General features: G+C 25.9%; 2 protein-coding genes across 7 annotated transcripts; one reads left to right on the forward strand and one right to left on the reverse strand.

Annotated features, from left to right (window-relative positions):
- Positions 1 to 440: 440 nt before the first annotated feature.
- LOC107440745 (uncharacterized) lies at positions 441 to 9,484 on the reverse strand. Its single transcript, XM_021146090.3, has 6 exons — positions 9,288 to 9,484; positions 6,149 to 6,265; positions 5,866 to 6,007; positions 4,217 to 4,293; positions 2,057 to 2,161; positions 441 to 550 (listed from the first exon to the last, which is right to left on the reverse strand). Exons 2-5 carry the CDS (start codon positions 6,261 to 6,263, stop codon positions 2,058 to 2,060), a joined length of 438 nt encoding a protein of 145 aa, XP_021001749.1. The 5' UTR covers positions 6,264 to 6,265; positions 9,288 to 9,484; the 3' UTR covers positions 441 to 550; position 2,057.
- Positions 9,473 to 22,212, forward strand: LOC107437994 (aurora kinase A activator-like protein bora). Of its 6 annotated transcripts, none has more exons than XM_071179712.1 (10): positions 9,473 to 9,743; positions 10,370 to 10,631; positions 11,648 to 11,727; positions 13,143 to 13,246; positions 14,283 to 14,354; positions 15,906 to 15,962; positions 17,528 to 17,666; positions 19,522 to 19,606; positions 19,831 to 19,936; positions 21,654 to 22,212. In XM_071179712.1, the coding sequence occupies exons 2-10, from the start codon at positions 10,380 to 10,382 to the stop codon at positions 22,088 to 22,090; spliced, it is 1,332 nt and encodes a 443-aa protein (XP_071035813.1). In that variant the 5' UTR covers positions 9,473 to 9,743; positions 10,370 to 10,379; the 3' UTR covers positions 22,091 to 22,212. The 6 variants fall into 6 exon arrangements, with proteins under 6 accessions (XP_071035813.1, XP_042894666.1, XP_071035814.1 ...); XM_043038732.2 differs by lacking the exon at positions 15,906 to 15,962 and adding an exon at positions 17,224 to 17,280 and having other exon boundaries at positions 9,615 to 9,743; XM_071179713.1 differs by having other exon boundaries at positions 9,699 to 10,097.
- The last annotated feature ends 729 nt before the right edge of the window (positions 22,213 to 22,941 follow it).

Raw genomic sequence — 22,941 nt, forward strand, 5'->3', positions numbered from 1 at the left:
ATATTACATAACCAGTAGTGGCTAAAATTCTTTAAGATTTATATAAAATCAAATTAAGAAAAAACTAAAACTGACTTCGGATCTAAAAAATTATATTGCTGTAAACTTTTAAAATATAAATAAATAGTAAATCTTTTATAAACAACTTCGAAGACATGACAATTTTCGACAGATTTAAATTGTTACATGTTAATTTTTCATAAGTTTTGTCAAGATTATGTCACTAAATACATGATTTTGTTATCTGTCTCTCTCTCTATATATATATATATATTAAATAAGAACTGTGCCCACATGATTTATGAGACACATGATTTTAAAATACAATGAGTCTGCAACAAAAACTAACTGCATGTGGTACATAAAGAGGAGAGCATTGAATACTGAAAAATATGTAGATTTGCTATCAGAGAAGAAAAGATTTTAAAACTACATCATAATTAAATAAAACTACATTTTTATTGAAGTAAATATGAGTAATATGAAATATTAAAAAAACTAAAAAACTTTCTGTACATAAAACTTTGACACAGATCAGAGCCAGAGTAACCTGAAAATTAAAAACAATATACATTAAAATACATCATAAATGGAAATATATTTATAGAAACTATATGCACTACGTTAAAAGAAACATTAATAACCAGTAGTGGATAAAATTCCTTAAGATTAATAATATATAGTAGAATATAAATAATATAATATATAATACAAAATTAAGTAATTTATACATAAAATATAAAGTTAAGATTAAGTGATAAAATTAAGAAAACAAATTAATAAAGAAATTTTATTTTTTAAAATTGTTTTTATTTTTCTAAAAGTTGAAAGGGAAGGACATTTTATTGGAAGAGTGCTTGCTATCTAACTAATTATGAATAGTTTTAACTACCAAAAAACAAAATTACTTGAAGGTGTAACCAGCACATAAGTTTAACTATTATAAAATTAGTGCAAAATCAAAAGTAGTAATAATCAGCTAGAGACAAATTTATTTTTTAAATTGTTAAACTATATTTGCATATACTATATTTGCATGCACTATAATTGTTAAACTATATTTGCATGAGGCATTAAAGAAGAATCCCAAGAAACTGAAGCAGAAAGATATATTTGATGTTATAAAACTTCATCTGCTTAAAAATATGAAACTAGTAATAAAATACATGCTTTGAGCACTTAAATAAACACCAATTCTCATTCAGACATGAACAACTAGCTAGTCTTGAGACCGTGAGTCTATTTTCGGGTGCTTGAAATATGTCACTTTTATTACCGTCTTCATATTTTTTGAAGCAAATAAACTTCTATATCAAGCATTCTTGGGTACAGCTGACATCTTAGCTTTTCCAAGGCTAAGTTTGTGCTTAACTTGATTTTAAATGGGTGTTTATTTTTTACAATTATTTAAAAATTAAGTTAAGCCTAAAGTAGACATCAACAACATGCTGCAAGAAACCTAACTGCATATACTGTCATTTGTGTTGTAGGCAACTAATTAGTCAAATTATATTATAGTCTAACATAAATGAATTCTTCCTATATAAATTTTTTCTTATTTACTAACATGAATTTCTTTCTTTTTTCCATTTTTAAAGTATAAATTCCTTTCCTATAGACAGATATTTATAAATTTCTTTTCAAGATTAAAATAACTTGTGAAATACAGAAAATATATTTGGTATTAAAATGAGGTATATTTGGTATGAGGGTTTTTATATGGCATTATTTGAGTTTATTTAATTCATGTCTTCTCACACAGTACTATTTGTGCATGGATATTTGATCATATTATGAATTTTATAATCTTAAACTTAGCAGCTTATTGTTTTAAGTAAATAATAAATAAATATAAACAATTAGTGATATTTCAAAAACTTATTTTAAGTAAGTTACCTACAGTAATGCTGGAAAGAAGTTCTGTACTCTATTAATTGTTGGTTTACAGTACTCTATTAATTGTTTTTAAATTTGCACAAAATTGAAAATATGAAATGAAAAATAAATATTTTTAAATCAATGACATTATACACAATTTTAAAATTAAAAACATTACCTCATTCTTTTGGATCAATAATTGCCCACAGTTTATCAACTATTTCTTGTTCAGAATGTTTCATTGTATCCATGTCAAAAGTCTGGAAACGCTTTCCTGCAACAACTGAATGCAAGTTAAGAAACATATGAACACAAGTTATGTTTTTTGAGGTATATGTCAGGGTTTTTACAGTTATTTTCAGTAAGTACTGATTCACTGATGATACTATTACAGTAAGTACTGATTCAAAACTATGAAACCTACAGAAATCATAAATAAAAATAAAGCAATTTAAACAAAACAAAAAAAGATTGAACTAAAATAATTTAAAATTAGAAATAAATAAAGTATATGACAGTTCTAAAAAGAAATATATATTTTCATTGAGGAAGTTTTTATTTTAAACTTTAATATAGGTTTAAATCGTATTCTAATGTATTTTCGACTTATTTAGATTTCTTTTATATTTTTTTAATGGGAGGGGGGACAGTAAAGGGATGCACAAAACTATAACAATCCTAATATTTAGATTCATTGCAATACCAGTAATAGAAACTGTCTAGCAGAGTAGCAGGAATTGCAGATTATATTTCACTTAGTTTTCTTCTTAATTTTAAAAAGCAAATAAAGAAACAGAAAAATTACTGAGACTCCTATTTAAAACAATTCCAGATTTGTTTCTAATAAAAATTCAAAAACTGAATTGAGATACCACCACAAAGAACAAAAAGTAAAGAATTTTTCTTTCTGTTACTTGATTACAGATTTATCTGTATAGAGATTTATTTCATTTTTTTGTTTTAGTATTCAAGGGATGTATACATACATAACTTAAATTTAACCAATGCGAAGTTTTTATGCATAATTTTTCAGGACTCTATATCTGCAAATTTTGTATGTATATTAGATTCAACTGAAATTTTTCAATAATAACCGCTGTTTGACTGTATTGCGGTCACAGACAAATTTGAATAGTGCAGCAGATCCACCCTGTAAATTCTGCTACAGAGGTTGCAATTTATTTGATTATATAATTGGAAAAAAAATTACAAAGCTTCTCTATTGTGTTATTTTGCCATCAAGTAAAGAAAGAGCATCCAATATGGAGAATTTTACTAAAAACACAATTATTTAAAAGCTACGCATCATTGTTGCAAAGTGGCATTAATCATAGCCATGATTTCAATGACATGGAAATCAGAACATCATTACAGAGATAATACCAGTTGAAATTTGCAATTGCTTTCTTAGATTTCTCACAAAGGCGATGATTTAACCTCTTAGCACTATAGGAAAATAGTACCGATACATTACAGCACAGTGGCTAGGTTGATAGTATTTTTTTTATATATTCATTCACTAAGCTTTTATTCGGCACATTTAACAATGCTATTATCATGATGATTTAAAAAAATATTAATAACACAAATAAATCTGCATTGGGCATATTTTAACTTGGCAAAATTAATAAATACTGATGCTTAACATCAATTTTAATTAGAAAATATGAATATCAATTTGATTGTATTTGTAAGGGAGAATAGTTTTGATAATTGAAATGAAAAAAAAAATTTTTTTTTTAAAGAGAAGTACATTTTTTTTCCATGTAAAAGTTAGAAACTTGTTCCTTATAGATCATTCTTTTTATCTAAATTTAATGAAATCAGAAAAAAACTAATAAAGTCAACTTAATTACATGTTTAAAGTGGGTTTGTAAAAATTTTAGAACAATATTCATTATGAGTATGGATAAAAAATATACATTTCTTAATTAGATTTTAATATCATGACTGCACAAAAACAGAAATATCAGACTTTTTAATTTTTTTTCCTAAATTTTCCCTCAAATACTGTGTGTCGCCATAAAATTATAAATGTCTTGCTTTAAGATTGAAAAAAAAAAATTAATAAATAAAATAAAATAAATAAACATTTGCAGCTTATAAAGATTGTGAAAAGAAAAAGCTTGATTTGAGTATTATGTAAAAGTAATGAATACACCATGAAATATTAAACCATAATTTTTTTTTTTTAAATTTAAATCTAAACATTTATTTAAAGCAATATTGAATGAAAAAGATTCTGAAGGTTTATTTAATATTATTTACAAAACTGAAGTTATTTATAAAAATATGTAACTAGTCTTTATCTAAAAGAAATTATCAGCTTCAAGGATACATCCTACTATGTGATTTTCTGGACTTTCTAAATCCCATCTCAGTTTAGTTATGAGCTGATATAAAGCAAGTTCCGACCTAGAAAATAATCAAAACCATTTAATCGAACTCATGTTTAACATTTAATCGTTTATACAATATCATATTAAGAAATATGATGTTAAAAAAATTCATAAATAAGGAAAATATAATTCTAACTTTTGCAAAACTATTTATTAATCTTTTTAACTGTGTATGTTATAGATAATGGGAATGAGATAAACTGTGAAATTTAGACATAATTATCTACCACAAAAATTTACATTGAACTAGTTTTACATAAAATTCCATATAATTTTCTTTTTCACTTAATCTTTCAATAATTATTTAGTTAATGATATCAATAATGAGTTAATGTTTCAATAATTATTTAGTTACTTAATCTTTCAATAATTATTTAGTTTAGAAATTAAAAAAAAATTTTGAAGTATAGTACTTAATTGAAGGCTAAAGTTATCCTTAATTAAGAAGAAAAATTATTAAACGTTAACAGTATTTCATAAATTAATAAAATTATTTTTATCAAAGAAAAAAATATATATAAATCCCATAAATTAGAAAATTGGATTAAAATCTTAAATTCATGGAAAGGAAATATGAGAAAATTGTGAAAAACTTTCGAAGTATATAAAATACATTTTTTGAATATTTTAACAACAAAAAATAATAGCAAATGAAAAACATAGTTAGGTTAAGACAGATGACTAGATTACTTTTAAATCGTTTATGCGTTCAATGTGAGCAAGGAAAAATTATTGCAATAAATCAAGTGATATAAGTTGATTACATTTTCTATTTAAATAAATTTTCAGATTCAATTTGCTAAAAAAGTGATCTCTTCAATTTTCCAGCTACATTTTATTTTTAATTTGTCACATCTGAAGGGTATTCCTTTATTCAAGGGATAAAGTAATTAAATCCTATTATATATAGGAATTGAAGGAGCAACAAAATTCATAAAATTAGACTGTCATTTAAAACCAAAGCATGAACTACACTCAAAAATTCAAAGTGAATTAATTTTTAGTATTCTATAATAGGGTAACTATTATTCCTAAACTAAAGTTATCTGTTTTTATATTATGATGCCTGTAATATATTTATAAATTTTTTTTATGAAAATGTAATTATAATTAACAAGTTTTTAAATTTTTATTAGGAAAAATTATACTTTAATTAATTGTGTTTAGTAATATGAGTAATAAATAATGTTTCGCGTTTCGCTTAATGACATCAATTACTGAGTCGCATAGTCTATATAATGAAATAATCAATAAATGTTTATTATGCTTTTCTTTAATCTCATTGAAAAATATTCAATTTAGTCACATGATTTATTTAAAAACTTAACACAAACTTAAATTATATTTGAAAAGTTTTTTAAGATTTGTTTTCAAAAGAAAAAAATTGGTCAAATTATTTATTCTAATAAAGATTTTATTCAATTTGATACTTTAATAATTATAAGGATTAATTAACGACATACAAAATAGAAGACATTTTCAAATTAGTAATAATAACAGAAAAGGTAGAAGTTAAGCAATATTTTTTCACTTAGAAAAACTAAATTATTTCAATTTTATACAGAATTCATAACAATGTCAAACAAACCTTTTATCAGGCTTATTTTGTATTTTAGTGTCAAGTTCACTCATTTGCTTCTGCAGAGTATCAATTTCTTTCTGAATTTCACAAAAACTTGACTCAGATTGTAATTTAGTTTGCAGCAAATCATTAGTATTACTATCCAGAGCTATATTAAATAAACATATTTTAGTAAATAATTTCATAATCAATAAAAATAATTCATAAATTATACATTTCACAAATATATGTGCATAAATTATTTTGAAAAACAAGTATAACATGTACATTAGTAAAATATACTTCTTACCAGAATTATACAAATTGATTTCCAAATCGTCCAATAACTCAATACATTTACTTTTCCATTTGTTATTAATGCTTTTCTTAAGAAGAGGTAGTTTAGATTGGAACTTTTCAGCCATAACTAGAAATTTAAATTCAGAATAAATATTAATGAAATCATGCTCATAAATATTGTTTCGTATAAGGATTTCTCAACAAATTACAATAATAAATTTTTATAAAAAAGAAAGAAAAAGTTTAACACACTAGTTAGATTTTCAAAAACATGATAAGGCATTTTAAGAAGTCGTAATAACCTGGAGTGCAGAAAATTCTCAGAGCCTAATATTTCCCTTGAACACTATTTTTTTTAATCCCAACATTTGGGATTTGTCTTAATAACAATAAATTTTTCAAAATATTTTTAGTAAAGTGTGTATATGGTTAAAAAAAATTTCTTTAACAAAGTAAAAAACACATTTGACTTATACAATTCTTGAATAAACTAGCATTATTGTTAAAAATAATAGAAATCAAATTTTGTTGAATTTATAATTATATATTATAATTTGTAAAGCAACTCATTTCTTTCACATTAAAAAATTTTGAATCATTTCTTTTTTAAAAATAAATTAGATCAAAAATTTCATCAGGCAGGGTTTGTAGCCAGATTTTCAAGAAAAATACAGGGATGAGATTGGCCAAAAGACAAAAAAGCTGAATTTCCACGTGAGTAAATTTTACGCGTGTGCAATCGCTTAATAATAAATTCCTGACAATTTAAGATAACAAACAAAAAAAATTGCTATTTTAGTTTGAAAAAATTACATGATAATCAGCAACTGTTTAGATAATTATTTTTCATATGATAAGAATTTCGCATTTTATATCATAAATAACAGCAGCATTATTATTTCTTAAATTTTGGTGCTGAGTTAATAAACTTTTTTTTCCACAAAAAATTTAATAATTTTTTAAGTAATTGCTTTTGTTTGCTAAATCTTTTTTTTTTTTTTTTTTTTTTTTATTTNCAAAATGCTTAATTTGCTGCAAATGCTTTAGGTTTTACAAAACAAGCAGAAAATCCTTTAACAAGGTCAAATTTCTCGTAATGCAGCTTGTGAATGAGGGGAAACAGATTGGTGATTAATTTAGTCGTTAGCCCATCTTCAAACATCTTTTCACAAATCCTATTTTCTCTTTCTTTACCTGCCTCTGTCACATTCTACTTTGCAAGCACAGAATGCAAGTTTTGAATATGTCTACATATACTAATAATTGTTGATAGAAAAACAGTCACATTTATAGCAACTAATTTAAAAAAAACCCTACTTCTTACAAGAATCGCGATAATTGATTTTAAACTCCAGTGAATACGAATCGTTACATATGTTTTTAAAAACGTGTAAATACATATAGTGATATTGGATTTTTAAATCTCGTATATACGAATTATATTGTAGAATATTCAAATTGCGTGAATAAGAATCAAAATGTTAGCAAATTCCGGGCTTGAGACTTTTAAAAAGCTTGTTTGAAGCAGCGACGTTTGAATTACGAAAATACGAACCATCTGGCGGGCTAAGAATGATGAAAATCGTATCTTCTGCGCTTAAAAGTGGCGAAAATAGCACAAATGTAAAAATGTGGAAGGATTGACAGATATGTAGGTTGAATTTTCTGTTTATCTTTGAAAATCAGAAATAAATACAATAATTCAACGGCTAAATTTTTCGAAAAGGCAAAATATTTACCTAAATTTTTTTTTTAAAGTGAAACTTTTAGATAATCGCAGTTTTTAATAAAAAGGCGGATATTCGAGATACAAAAGTAAAAAAAGCGGAATTCCGCTAAAAAGCGGAAAAATCTCATCCCTGAAAATAAATTAAAACAAAATTATGATTGGCACTCATTCATAACGACATTGAAGAAATGCTTCATATTTCACACACATTCAGCTAATATTAGTCAGCATTTTTTCACAATAAAGGATTTTCATTACCGAAAAATAATATATAATTTCTTATCCTGAGAGATTATAGATATCTCTTATTTACAGGGTGAGACAACTGAAAATTTAGAGAACATGAACAACATTAATTTTAAACCTAAAAAAAAGACAGGGTGCTAGAAATTAGGAAGGGCATCATTTCCACACAAAATTGTATTATTCTTTTAGCATAAAAACGGTTTCACATAAGGTGTTATTTATTTTATGCAAGAAAAGGGAAATGTATGTGAGTTCTTGCAGTATAATGGAAAAAATTTAACTTTTACTTTGTAACAAATTCAACAGTTTTTACATCAATATGATTTAAAAGAAAATTAGGCAGTGTTGACACTAAAGCTTGGTAATATCACATTAGTGTTTTGTCAATGCATTGTAAACTATTTCAAATTCTTTTCTATTTTATTAATTTATTATTTAAATATAATTTGATTACATAGTTTACTAGTTGGATTAATATGAAAAATATTATATTTCATATTAATCCAACTAGTAAATTATCTAATAAATATTTTATAAAATATGAAAAATTCATTTGACTTTGTTGTAAATGAGGAAATTTTAAGTTATTTTCTGTTACTGTTTTAAAAATAAGGTTTCACTGCTTTTGTGTCTTATTATTATTATTTATTGCAATAAATTACTATTTATTACTACAATAAATAACTAATTTATATTTTACTATACATAGTTTTATCTTAAAAAGTTTGTAAATATTTTGAAAGTTTGTAAATATTTTAAAACAATATTAGAATTTGCTATAGATTGAAAAAATTGTTTTCAAAATATAGCAATTTTTTTTTATTTCTAGTCAAAGGCAAATAAAATAAACACCTTTTGACTTGGAGGGGGGGTGCAAGACATGGTGATTATTCTGTCACAGATCACGACCAAGTTTTGTCAATCAACTGTTTTTAATAAAATAAATTTAAACAAACAGATTGAAAACTATAAAAAAAAGTTAACTTATCTTGGGACCAATTATAGATGTGTTTGTACAAATCTTACTTCTCACTCTTAAATTGAGATGAACTGTTATGTTAGCGAAACATTTATAGTCGATTGCAAAGAAATAATGTTTACATTGATATACAAATTTCAAAATGTTTCTGCAATGAATGTTCTACATAATGCAATTATTAAAAAAAAGTCTTACTCAATAATTGTCGTAATGTTAATAACGCACAACTAAAACTTTGTTTAAAAAACAAATATACACTGTTGATGATAATTTATAAAATCTGAAAATTGTTCTCATTTAAAGTAAAGTAGTAAATCTTATTAAAAAGTCAACTATTGTCGTTATTTGTTGTCAAATCAAGCGCCAGACGCCAGAGCATTGTTATTGTTTCTGACGTTGCCATACCATTTTAAGTTTAAATTTCTTTCCTTAAGATTTTGATTAATTAAATTATTATTTTAGAAAGGAAAAAAAAGATAGTTTTGGGGAGATTACGAGTAAAATAGTTAAAGTCACTATTTTTTGCATGTTCGAAAATTTGGATGGTTTAAAGCTGAAAAATTCATTTTGTAAATAAAACACTTCAACTTATAGTCGCGTGAAATCAACATAAATTTCAAATTTTGAAAATCTGATTTCGAGTTTCACCAGGTTTTTACATTATTTTATTGGTTTTAAATTTGTGTTCCTTTTACTGAGAAAGTTTTCCGAAGCATTTTTTTCTTTTTTTTTTAATTCTCTGATTTGACTTGTTGATATCTATTTTATATAATCATTCATTTTAATTCTTCCATGCTTTGGTTGACTTTTTAAAATTTGATTTTTATTTAATTATTTCATTTGCTTATACTTTCAAATACGAATTTTTTTTACAGAATTAATAATTTTATGATTACAAGCAGACATTTTATTTTGTGAAGATATAATATTTTTTTTTCTGCTATTAAAATCTCGGAACTCCATATCCAGTCTCCAAACTGCTGACACTTTACCTGTATGCTTTAAGTAACGACATTAATTTTTTCGTATTGCTAATATTAAATATGTTCATAATATTTTGTACTGAAATTAGCTTTTTTATTTTAGTTTTAATATGCTTTTACTTTTTGCTAAAGATATTAATAGTTGTAAATTGTTATTTATTTATACTATTGTTATTTATTTGTATTATTTCAGGGGCGTTTGTTATTATAGCTGTAGGAAGATTTTTAATGTGAATATTTTTGTTGAATTTTCCTATAATATTTTGTTAAAACATTATTTAATTTTTATTTCAGGTTTAATACTATGAATAATGCAAACAAGCAGATTTGTTCCTCAATATTAATGAATACATCTTCAGATTTAACTCCAAAAAGGAAAGCTTCATTTAAAGGTTCAACGTCCGCAATGATGTCTATTTCTGAAGAGAATTCAACTGAGAGAGAGAAAACTAACACACCTCGTCTAAGAAATCCTTTTGATGTTAAAGCTGAATCATTATATTTCCATTCATGTTCTCCATTTTTTGCCACCCTGTCTAGAAATAAAAAAGATGATGTAAGATTTTTTATTATTTTCCGCACTCTTAACTATGTCCGTATTCTACTTCCGTATTCTTAACTGTGTCCGTATTCTACTTTTGTATTCTTAACTATGTCCGTATTCTTAACTATGTCTATGATAATATCCAATAGAAGTCATAAACATTCTGAATATTTGGTGTATTTATTATTTGTTTGTATTTTACTAAACTAAGGTATGCATGAAATTATCTGTTAAGATGTCATAAGACAATGTCCAGAACTCATATCGGCATTAATGTGAAGAGAAGAATTGGTGTGCATTTATTTTTGTTTACTTTTTCATGTGTGGTAGAGGTCATAATAATTCTTTTTTTTTCCATCAAAATTCTTTTATTTGAAAAAAGAAAATATTTTGCAAATTAGAAGTATATTAAACATGTCTTTTCATATAAATTTTTAAAAATTGTCTACATTAGCCCCTTCTCTATCTTACAATTGTCTCTATATACTCCCTGTCTACAGTAAAGATTTCTTTTTTAAATTAATCTTCTTATGATAGTTTAGGTAGTTTTCAGTTATCAATTTTTATTGCATCACAGCAATATATGACTGTAAAAGATTAACATAGAAGTTTATAAAACTGAAGCTAATTATTGCTGAAGAAATATAATGAGAAAGAAAGACTGTAAAGAAATTTTTTTAAGATATTTCTTCCACAATATTGTGCTTTTTTTTTTCATATTAGTTTCAAAAAAAATTATTTTCTTAATAATTAAAATATTCTTTAATAAAATTAAGGCTTACATAAAGCCAGCCATTGAGTTATATTCTTAAATTTGAAATCTCTTTTGTACCATTTATCGATGTAAAACAATTTTTAAAAAAAAATGATAGATTTTTTTTGTAAATGAGTACTTTTTTGTCACAATGTGTAAAATATGAAAGATTATTATGACATTTTTTTTAAAACTGTTAAGTAGTTCAACTGTTTCTGTTTGCAAATTTTATAATATCTAGAGGTTTTATCTTAAATTTTTGTATCCTACTTAGGGAACATTTCGATGGTCTATAGAACAGCTCTCTGTTCTTTGTCCTGCTGATATTGACGAAACTTCTATGCCAGACATTTGGTAATATTTATTTAAAATCATTATTTACCTAAAATCCATCATCATTATTATCAATCTTTATTAACCATTAGAATTTGTTTAAGTTCTTCACAAAATAATTTATACTAATTAATGTTTTATTTAAATTTTATATTAGTCATTGTCAAAATAACCTATTTAATTATTTTTTATCGACATTTGTATATTGATGCTATTAAATCATTTCTAATTCATTTAGTTAATTATAATAAATATCGAGATTAATTTTTAATTCCTTTTTATTTTTGTATTTTTTATGTCTTTACCCTTTTAAGTCATTAAAATACTAATTGCCAGTTTGTGCTTTCTGTCACTGCTTATAAGTAAGTTTATTACTTTTATTATTTCTACTGAATTTTATATTTTACTAAGTTTGTCATTATTATTATTTTGACTGTGTCCCATTTTTCTAAATTGTTTTAGAAAAAAATTGAGGACTTTAATTTTCGACATTCAAGTAAAGTATACTCCTGCAGATGAATTTTTTTTTTGGAAAAAATTATGAGAAAGTTTTTTATTGGTACCAAAAAAAAGGATAAAATTATGCACTGAAATAAAATAATTGTTTTTTTTTTTTTNTTTTTTTTTTTTTTTTTTTTTTTTTAATTTTAAATATTATGTTATTAAGAGCTTTGAAGCATCTATCTGAAAAATAAGATTACTTATTTTACTATAAGGAAAATACACATTGCACTGGACTTAAACCGGTTGGAATTGGGAAAGGGAAGGAATCAATTTAGTACGCATAGCTACTCAGCTGTCTCTGAGGATCTGGAAAGTGAGGATAGTTAATTTCACAAAACATGTTTTGCATGCTGTGCTAGTTACCATGCCGCACAATGGGTTTTATGAAGAACTTGAAAGTCTGCAATAGAAACTTTTTCAGTAATTAAGACTGACTTCCGTTAGGAGGCTTTATTGTTATTTATCAAGTCTACTGGTGACTTTATGCAAATTTTATAGACCAGAAAGAAGTCAGCATGGAAGCTCGGTGAGGAGCCTTTATTTATTGTTATTTACCAAGTCTACTGGTGACTATGCATATTGTAAAGACTATAAAGAAGTCAGCATGGAAGCTCACGCTGGTAGGCTATCAATGATCAATCACAAACAACAACGTTAAACCATCATTTGAGTGTTTACTTGATAAAATGGATACTCCCAAAAGTTGTGGCCTGACGGTTTTCAGGATTAGAAACTTGACCTGTTTTAAAATGTTTATGAAAATTAAAGCTAAACTCTTTCTGTGGCTTTCTCAGATTTCTTGTTCTCGTTCTTATAAACATCTATGAAATGACATATTTTGAAACAATTGAAGTTTTTTGCAATCTGCTGAAGTTTTGTTTTTAAAAATAAGCTGTATTCAATATTAATGAAATTTTTTTTTTTTTTTGTAGTGTTGATGCTGAACAAGAAATGAAAGCCCAGGAAGCAATTGATACATTTTTTTCTCAAAACAGCATTGTGCCATCTCCTTGGAGTGATCCTTCTGATAGTGGAGGTAATTTTTGGTTATTCACTTTCCATGATTTTAAAATTAACTTTTTTTCCCCTGTACTTTCTTGGTATTCTAGATATTATTAAAACAATAGCGTATATGTTTTCATATGCAATCCTTTTATTTTACATCAAAAATCATATATATTTTATTTTTGTAGCTATTAATCATATGGATTTAAAAAATTTGTTTTGATTTTCTTGTTTTTACTAAATATATCCTTGCACTTTAGTAATTTTATAAAATTTAAAGATTTTGATGATTGTTCAGCTTTTGCAACTTTGTAAATTTCAATAAAAAATTTGAAATCATATATTGTGGCATGTTAAATATATGTGTTGTTAAAGTATCAAACTTGTATAAAATGATTTAATTTTGCTAAAAGTAAATTTCAGTGTTAGAATATACATTTCTATATTATCTACTTCATCTAATGCACAGAGTTGTATACTCTATACTACTCTGTATATCAACTCTCAGGCTTTTTTCCTAATAATTCTATGAATCAGCTTTTCTTGCAGACCCCTTCCCAAAACATTTTAAGAAAAATTGGAGAATTGTTGACTGGAAAAACAAACCAAAAAGAGTTTCAGTGAAGCTTTTTAGTGACTCTTTCGAGAAATGCAACATCTGAAACTGTCTATTTTAAAACAATAGATTTATTTATCATGTTGCAATTTTTAAGTATAAAAAATCTTTATTGTTTTGCTCATCACGCTATACCGAAAAGTACCAGGCTTTTTGAATTTCTGAGATTGAGAGGAAAAATCGACAACCAGATTAGAGGTCTTACATGCCTTTGGACATAAAAATAGATTAAAATTTTTATCTTCCTTTATGTTTTTAGTTGGTGAATATATAGTTGAATTGTATTATGTAAATTGAGCATAATTAATATTGCTTGCTCTTTTCTTCCAAAATAGTAATCTGAAAATAGTTAACTCTAATACATATATAAAAATTTTTAAAAAATATTAGGTATGTATACTTAAAATTTGCTTGTGCAGTTTTATTTTATCAAACTTTCATTTCTTTTTAGGAAGGTTAGATGTGAAAGTTAGAAGAATGAATCACATGGTGCATGACCGACCTGTAACTAGCTGCTGTGATAGTGAGTTATCATTTCATAATAAAATATTAAGTAAAAAGTTATTTTGGACAGGTGTCATCACACTATCATAGAAGTTATATTTATTTTTGACTGCAATAAGTTTTTAAGTTCTGCAAGTGTATTTTGTAAAATTTTTCTAGATATTTTGCACATTAAAAATAATCATGTTGCTGAATTGAATAAGAATGCAATAAATGTAAATGAAATACAAAATATGATTTCGACATATGTTTCTGGACAGGGTTGTTACTCCACAGGGAAAACCTTGAAAATACTGGGAATTTTGAGTTTTTCTTTACAAACTGGGAAAATACAAGGAATTTTATTTTTGCCTTTTAAAAAATGGTGACCAATGGTATGGAAGGATGATATTTCAACTATACTAAATTATTTCATTTACTATAGCATTATTTAAGTATGTTTTTAGCTGATCCTTTTTTCCTCTAAATTTTTCCAGCAATTTTTAAAATTAATATAGTTATCTCAATATAGCTCATACAAGAGCACAGTAATTGTTTCCTCTTAATATATTCTCTGTAATACGTACAGGGAATTTTTTTTCTTTTTCTGGAGATGAGTGGCAATCTTGCTGGAGTAAGATTGTCAAATTAATTACTGCAACAAAGTTGCATGTAAAGTATAAAATAGTTATGATTTGATTTCTGTGGAATAATGTTTCTGCTGCTAGATCAGCGGGTAAAGATGAGCTAAATCTCTTTTTTTTTTTTTTTTTGAGATTTGACCCTGCCTTATAAATCCAAATCAAGCCAATTTTTACATATTCTTTTTTAATGATAGAAACTTTATAATGAGCTTGAAAACTAAAAAAGTCCATATTTGGCTTAAGTTTTATCTTTATTGACAAGCAATAAATATGTGCTTATCGAAAATCAATATGATGAACTTTCTATGTGTTGCAAAAAATTTCTGTCATAGTTTATACTGGCTGAAGGATTTTTGCTGCTGAAATGATAAAAATGCTTTGACTGAAACGTATGAAGTTTGAGAGAGTTAGCTGAGGACTTTAAAAATTATTTTTAAATAAAGGTTACTAATAAGATGTATGCTTTATCTTGTATTTTAGCTATATAAATTTTTAAATACATTTTAAACTATTAAAAAAAAGTAAGATTTTTATTTTATATATTTTTTTATCCAGTATTTTTGTTATACAAGGATGACTTTAGAATTTTAAGACTTCAAAAGCTGGTTTCAATATATTCTAAAATTTCTGTGCACTAGATTTTATTTAACCAAATTTTTACTATCCTCATAATAAAATATATATTTTTTTATATTCTTTAACTGCATGTAACGGTTTCTGCATTAATATGGATTTTTTCACTAATTAATTAAAGGATTTAAAATGCTAATAACTTTTTGTTTTATGTTAACCTTGTTTATATTTGTATTTTAATGATTTTGATGTATTAAGGATTATTTTTGATTATTATTTTTATTCTATTATAGATTTTTTGTTAAAAAAATTATTAAATAATTATTACAAAGATTATAGTACAATTTGATTGTATTAACAAATTATTTTTTTAGCTGCCACTCAAACTGCTATAAGCATTCCACCTGATGTAGATCTGAAGTTGATATTAGGTATTCAATTTATTTAGTTATTACTAGTTTATAATTTAAGAACAATTTTGTGTATATCTTTATGAGATTACATAAATTAGTAATTAGAGAATAATCTTACAAAATTTAATTTCTTTCCAGATATTTTGCTTTGGCATTCAACGATTTTTATTTTGTATTATANGTCATATATCGCCACATAAATTCAGATTTATTACGATTAAACAGCTTCAAACACAGCTCAGAATCATCAATTCGTTGTTGTTTTTGGTCAATTGTGAGCTCGTGCGGCACCCACTTTGCCTAGAGCTTTCTCATACCCAAATATTCATTCACGATATGTCTAACACTTTCCTTTGATATCTTTAGAGTCTCAGATATTTTGATCAACTTCACTTTACGGTAATCTAAAATTATTTTGCGGACTTTTTTGATATTTTCGTCGCTAACTGCCTCTTTGGGGCGTCCATGGTGCGCATCTTCGTCAGTGTTCATTTCGATTCGTTTAAACTTAGCAAACCACTTCTCAATGGTTGATTTTCCTGGTACAGAGTTCGAATAAAGTTTCTCAAGCCAAGCCTTGGCTTCAAGAGCATTTTTTTTCGCTAGAAAGCAATGCTTTATAAACACGCGAAATTCCTTTTTATCCATTGTTTTTAAACTAACAAAAGTTGCTTCACTAAAAATACTATATCTCACAAACTGTTAGTCTGACAGCTGTCAAATTTTAATTCATAATTATTATCTATGTGTCAGCCTACGAACTTTTCAGCCCGACTGTTATAATATAAATTTTTAAATACATTTTAAACTATTAAAAAAAAAATGATTTTTATTTTGTATATTTTTTTATCCAGTATTTTTATTATACAAGGATGACTTTAGAATTTTAAGACTTTAAAAGCTGGTTTCAATATATTCTAAAATTTCTGTGCACTAGACTATATTTGACCAAATTTTTACTATCCTCATAATAAAATATAAATTTTTTTAAAATTCATCGGATGATATTAATGAATATGTTTTTTATATTATTTAACTGGATGTAACGGTTTCTGCATTATTAATATGGATTTTTTTCACTAATTAATTAAAGGATTTAAAATGCTAATGACTTTTTGTTTTATGTTAACCTTGTTTATATTTTTATTTTAATGATTTTGATGTTATTAAGGATTATTTTTGATTATTATTATTATTATTTTTTGTAAAAAAAATTATTAAATAATTATTACAAAGATTATAGTACAATTTGATTGTATTAACAAATTATTTTTTTTAGCTGCCACTCAAACTGCTTTAAGCATTCCACCTGATGTAGATCTGAAGTCGATATTAGGTATTAGATTTATTTAGTTATTACTAGTTTATAATTTAAGAATTTCGTATTAGTCGATATTAGGTATTAGATTTATTTAGTTATTACTAGTTTATAATTTAAGAACAATTTTGTGTATATCTTTATGAGATTACATAAATTAGTAATTAGAGAATAATCTTACAAAATTTAATTTCTTTCCAGATATTTTGCTTTGGCATTCAACGATTTTTATTTTGTATTATAATGCTTTATTTTTCTCTAATAGGTCAATACTTCACATTTAACGATGAAGAAGAAAGTTTCTCTAGTCGAGAAAACTCTAGAGAGGAAGTAGAAGTTTTAAGTGCTTCTTCTTTAAGGCGGAAACTTTTTACAACTGAGGAAGAATGTATATCTCCACCCAGGTATATTGAGAACCTTCAATATAAATAATGAAAAGATCTCAACTTTTATAGGGGTCGTCTATAAATGTCACAATTTAGGGGAGGAATAATGTGAGACTGGGACAACAGGGTGAAAGGGTTAACAAGAAGTGAGATAAAACGCATTTTGGTTGAAATATTAATCAACGTTACTCACAAAATCATTGTTATTTTTTATATTCACTAATGTCACTGGAAAGCATAGTTAATTTTTTAAATAAAGTTTGTAATATTTATGACAATGCTTTGCTTCTTGACAGAAAACATATTTATGTTATATAATGTCACCTAAGACTTGTCGTAAGTGACAGAGGGTAGGGGCATGATGAAGTGTGGCCCTTTGTTTCAAAGAGGGGGTGGCACTAAAAATATTGAAAAAGGTTGGACATCATTTAGGAATGGCTCCATGTGAAAGTATTTCTCTATAAAAGTAGAGAAATCCACTTTTTACTGGTTCCTACAGAATCAGCAAATTTGAGTTTGGGAGAAAAAAAGTTGTTTAAAAATCTTTTATAAACCTGGAAATTAAAAAATCTTTTAAATTCACTGCAATAATTAACTTTTAAGGTTTATAGTAAATAAATTTGACATCTATTATAATTATATTTTGTGAAAATTCTACTGTAACTCCATTCTAAAAATTTATTTATTTAAATATAAATATTTCCTAATTATATTTGTAATTCAAAGATATTTTTAAAATGACTGGTAATAGTTTTATTTTTTTTTTTTAAAAATATACTTTCTGTGCAAAATAGTTTTGATTCTTAGCAATATTAATCACAAATGAGATATATGGTGGCAAAAGAACTATTGATAAACTTTATATCATTGTGAATTTTTGCAGTTATTGTTCAAAATATTGCTTTTATTTGTAGCCTATGTACTTCAGGGTTCCCACGGTCCTTGAAAGTCCTTGAATTTTTTTTTGCTAAANCATCATAGAGTGGGAACCCTGTACTTGTGTATTACAAAATCTACATGGTAAACCTTTATCCTAGTGAAATTATATTTCTTAAACACTGTTATATGTAACTTGTATTGTTGCCTTCTAAGTAAAAAATGCTGTATTTTGTATGAAATCTTGCCATTTATAGTAAAAATGTGATCTGGAAATTTGTACACATTTTCCTGGAATAATGAGGGAAATTTAATTCTGAAATTGAATGAGAACCTCACTTATTTTTATATTTGAAAGCAGATATCCCCAGATCCGTAAATTTAAGTACAATTTTGTATGTTAAGAAAAACTCAGTTCACAAACTGCATTAATATTAAACTAAAGTTTTGATTACTCATCTCGTTCGATGCTTTAAACCAACACTTCTTAGAACACTGGTTACGATAAATGAGTAATCCGATTCTTTAGTAGCCTGAACATTGTGACATCTTTCTTATTTTTCAACTTTGTTCCTTCAGACTACTAAAATTATCCATATAAAGTCCTCTCTTCTGGAAGGTGTTGATTAAATGCTCGCAAACTTATAGGATATCAATACATATTTTTTTCCAGTTATGTCCTTTCTGTGTCTTACCATGTCAATAATTTCTGATTTTGTTCTAAATAAATTATTACAATGTTTTATGCATTTGTTTCATCAGCCAATATATAAAATTTCAAGTTAATTATTGCTCTTTAAATTCAATGTCTTTGGGCACATTTTATGCATAAAATTCTCTGTTAATTATTTACTTTTGAAATTCCAGGCTTTTGACTGATGTGACTGTTTACTTTTATCTTATTTACTTAACAGGATTTCTCTTAAAAGTGGAACTATTTATGTAATGAGTTGAATTCTAATAAAAACAACTGCATGTTTTTGTTTTTCAAACTTAGGACAGAAAATAAAAATCTCTTCAGAGCTAGATTGTGGAGTACACCTACCTCGAAAATGCACAGTAATCATTCCACACCGGCTTCAGTATGTATCTATTTTTTTCCCCTAATATGTCATAAATATATCTTTTTTAAAGCAGTTTCAAGTTGAAAAGCATGACCCAATGTAATTTGTGTTTATTCCATTTCGTACTGTATACAATCTGTGAAAATCATAAGGTTTCATAACTCTATTATTTATATATTCTAAGCATTTTTCCTTTTTTTTATTATTAATTAAATTGCACATGTAATTATGTATCCTTATAGGATGTGCTCTCATCCAGCCCAATAACTCCACCAAATTGTAGTGAATCCTGCAATATTTTGTCGTCACCGCCAGTTTCTCCCATTACTGCAGATCGTCTGTGTACAAGTATGCATTTCTTACTTTTATGTACTTTTTTTTTTAAAAAAAAATTATGCTTCCAGCCAGTGATTTTATTTATTTCAGAAAGAAATTTTAACATAATTGATTAGTACTACAGTGGGTAAAAAATGTTTACGAGTGTTGAAAAACATCATTTTCGAATATTTCGCTCTAAATCTCCGGAAGCTGTTAGAGACTCCGAAACTGTTAGAAATTCAAGATTCTGAAACTCATCCAGAAATAAACTCTCAATTTGGATTTTTGGACTTTTTATTGAATATTTAAAAAATCAAATGAGTCAAAATTAAATGTTATCTGGAACAAAATTAAGTGTTTTTGAGAGCAAATATGAAATGTCTTTAAAAAAAGTTGCAAAATGAAATGTCTTCAAAAAAAGGTTGATTAATAAAATGTCTTCAAAAAAATCCAAATTTCAAATGCTGCCCTAATCCTAATTTCGAACAAAGTGCGTAACAGGCAAATTCGAATTTTCCTTAATCTGTAATAAAATATATATTATTTTTAAAAAAACCCAGCTCTGCAAAAGAAAAACATATTTTGATCCTGCGAAAGTACCCTAAATATATTCTATATTTTATATATTTAAAAAATATATATCACCAAACTTAAAACAAAAACTTATCGAAAGAAATGGACACAAATTTCAAACTCGCGAATTCGAATTTTTCTTAATATACTCTACATTATATTTATTACGTATTAAAACAGTTAACTAAATTTCCTAACACTTTAAACCCTCTTTAATTTAAAATATATATATATATATACCAATTTTTAATACTTGATTTTTTTATTTCCAAAATGTTTGCTGATNTATTATTATAATATTTTTTTTTAATGTTTAATAAAAAAAAGGCAAATTTTTTATTGAATTCTGGCAAATTTCTTTTGAATCGAGCTGGATTTCACTGCGGTTTTTTTATGGTTATTATACCGACTTTGAGTTGACAAATGACTTTTAGTCACGCTAAATTGTTTTATTTTAAAATTATCACCGCTGAATTGTTTTAAAATATTTAATATAGAAACGGTTACCGAAATCGTGGATTTCAATTATATTAAAAGTGGCCACCAGTATTCGTGAATTTCATTTTAAAAGCGTCCGCCGGTATTCGTGGATTTCAATCATAAAAAGTGTCATTGGTAACATTTAAACAATTTTTCGAAGGTCCCTGAGTTGATTTTAAAATTAAAATAAATGCGGCCAGTGCATTTTCGTTTGAAGTCATGGCTGTCGATCGGGCACTTGCGAAAAACTGTTTAAATGTTACCAACGAAACTTTTTATAATTTGAATCCTCAATTTCCGTTGGCCACTTTTAAAATAATTTGAATCCACAATTTCAGTGACCGCTTTTAAAATATTTTATTTAACTAAAAATTCAAATTAACAGAAATTCTCTCTTCATTTCTTTTTATTATTAAATTATTTAAACTCAAACAAAATTTTTTAAACTTATTTTTCAGTTCCTAACCAATTGTCGAATTTAAATTGAACTAATCAACAAAAAGATATTCTTTTGATACAACTGTCACAAGAGCAGTTAAAAATTGACTAAAAAGATTAATTTTTTTTATGGTAAATTAGTGTGAGAGTAGGTCTATACAAAATATGTCAAATAATAAAATTCAAAAAATGTCACATGTTCATTATGATTAATATTATTGAATGAACCCTGCATTTTGGAAATTGGTATTTTCAGGTGTCCAAATGAAGTCATTTGATGAACAAAATAATAGTGAAATCTATTATTCTCCCCAAAATTGTCCTGCTGCACCAGAAACTGCAATGAGTTTTCTAACTGAATCTCAAGAAGTGAATTCTTTTCCTGCATCCACTTCTGAAAAGCAGGATACAGGATATGTAACTGGGAGTATAAGTTCTTCACAAAACATGAATTTTTCAGAAGTAAACAATGCACTTGTATCCAGAATTACTCCTGTTACAGAACTCATGGAGGACTGTGAACTTTCAAGCTCTGCCTGTGATATGTCGTACAGAAATACTTGTCCATCGATTTGTGATAGCATATCTTTCGATGGATTTAAAACTGGACAAACTACCTCGTGCACTGAAAAAACACATCCATGGCTTCCAACATGTTCTTCCACTCCTGCTCCAGGATTTCATAATGTGTGATTCATTGTTAATATTATTATTTTTTTATGTGTATGTTGTACTATGTGTTTGGCAAAAATTTACTTGTATGAATCTAATAGTTTATAAATTAAACATATCACTTATGTGTTCATTCTTTTTCACTTATGTGTTCATTCTTATGTGTTTTAATCTTTTGTCTTAAATGCTAAGTTTTTTATTTCTGTGCATGGCATAAAAACTAGCACAAATAATTTTTATGATGCTTAATAATCCAATACACATTTTGTTAATTGTTATTAATTTAGTTCATCTTTAAATATAATTTGACAGACTCTGTATTAAATAGTGCCACTTGATTTATTGTTATGTCTATTATGCTTTGTTTCAGATCTTCTTAAAGTTAAGTTTTTCTCTTAGAAGTAGTCTAGTAGCAGAATTCACTAAGTCAAACTGCAGCTCAATCGTCATTGATTCAAATTTGATTATGACCTTTACAAAGTCAGATATAAACTATAATTGTAGATAGTTAGGAATCTGACATGAAAAGAATCTGCAGTGCCTGCTGCCATGTGCAGGGTTTCTGCTATCATGATTAGTAGTTAAATAAACCGAGGCAATCTGACAATATGTTTTAATTTCCTGCATTAAATTATGTATAAGATTTCAAATTGTTTATAAACACTATTATTACTCAGTTAAAACTATTTTTACAGTTAAATTTGTTTGTGCATAGATAATATTTTCTAAATCTTTACATGCCGGTGGGTTTTTAGTGGTGTACCTATAATTTAAAACATTTTAAGTTAAGCACATTTTTAACTCTTAAGGGATTTATTTCTTTAGATAAATGCAAATCCTGCGATCCCAATATTTTTTTAATGGATACACCT

The sequence above is a fragment of the Parasteatoda tepidariorum genome, chromosome 4, assembly GCF_043381705.1.
Source record: "Parasteatoda tepidariorum isolate YZ-2023 chromosome 4, CAS_Ptep_4.0, whole genome shotgun sequence".
Lineage (NCBI taxonomy): Eukaryota > Metazoa > Arthropoda > Arachnida > Araneae > Theridiidae > Parasteatoda > Parasteatoda tepidariorum.

Coding starts and splice junctions, on each gene's coding strand:
- LOC107440745 (XM_021146090.3), bottom strand. CDS start 6,263: ATGGCTGAAAAGTTCCAATCTAAACTACCTCTTCTTAAGAAAAGCATT. Junction 4,294..5,865: donor CAAAATAAGCCTGATAAAAG/GTTTGTTTGACA, acceptor ATTATTTTCTAG/GTCGGAACTTGCTTTATATC. Junction 2,162..4,216: donor AGAAAATCACATAGTAGGAT/GTATCCTTGAAG, acceptor ACTTGCATTCAG/TTGTTGCAGGAAAGCGTTTC.
- LOC107437994 (XM_071179712.1), top strand. CDS start 10,380: ATGAATAATGCAAACAAGCAGATTTGTTCCTCAATATTAATGAATACA. Junction 14,355..15,905: donor TGTAACTAGCTGCTGTGATA/GTGAGTTATCAT, acceptor TTATTTTTTTAG/CTGCCACTCAAACTGCTATA. Junction 19,937..21,653: donor TGCAGATCGTCTGTGTACAA/GTATGCATTTCT, acceptor TGGTATTTTCAG/GTGTCCAAATGAAGTCATTT.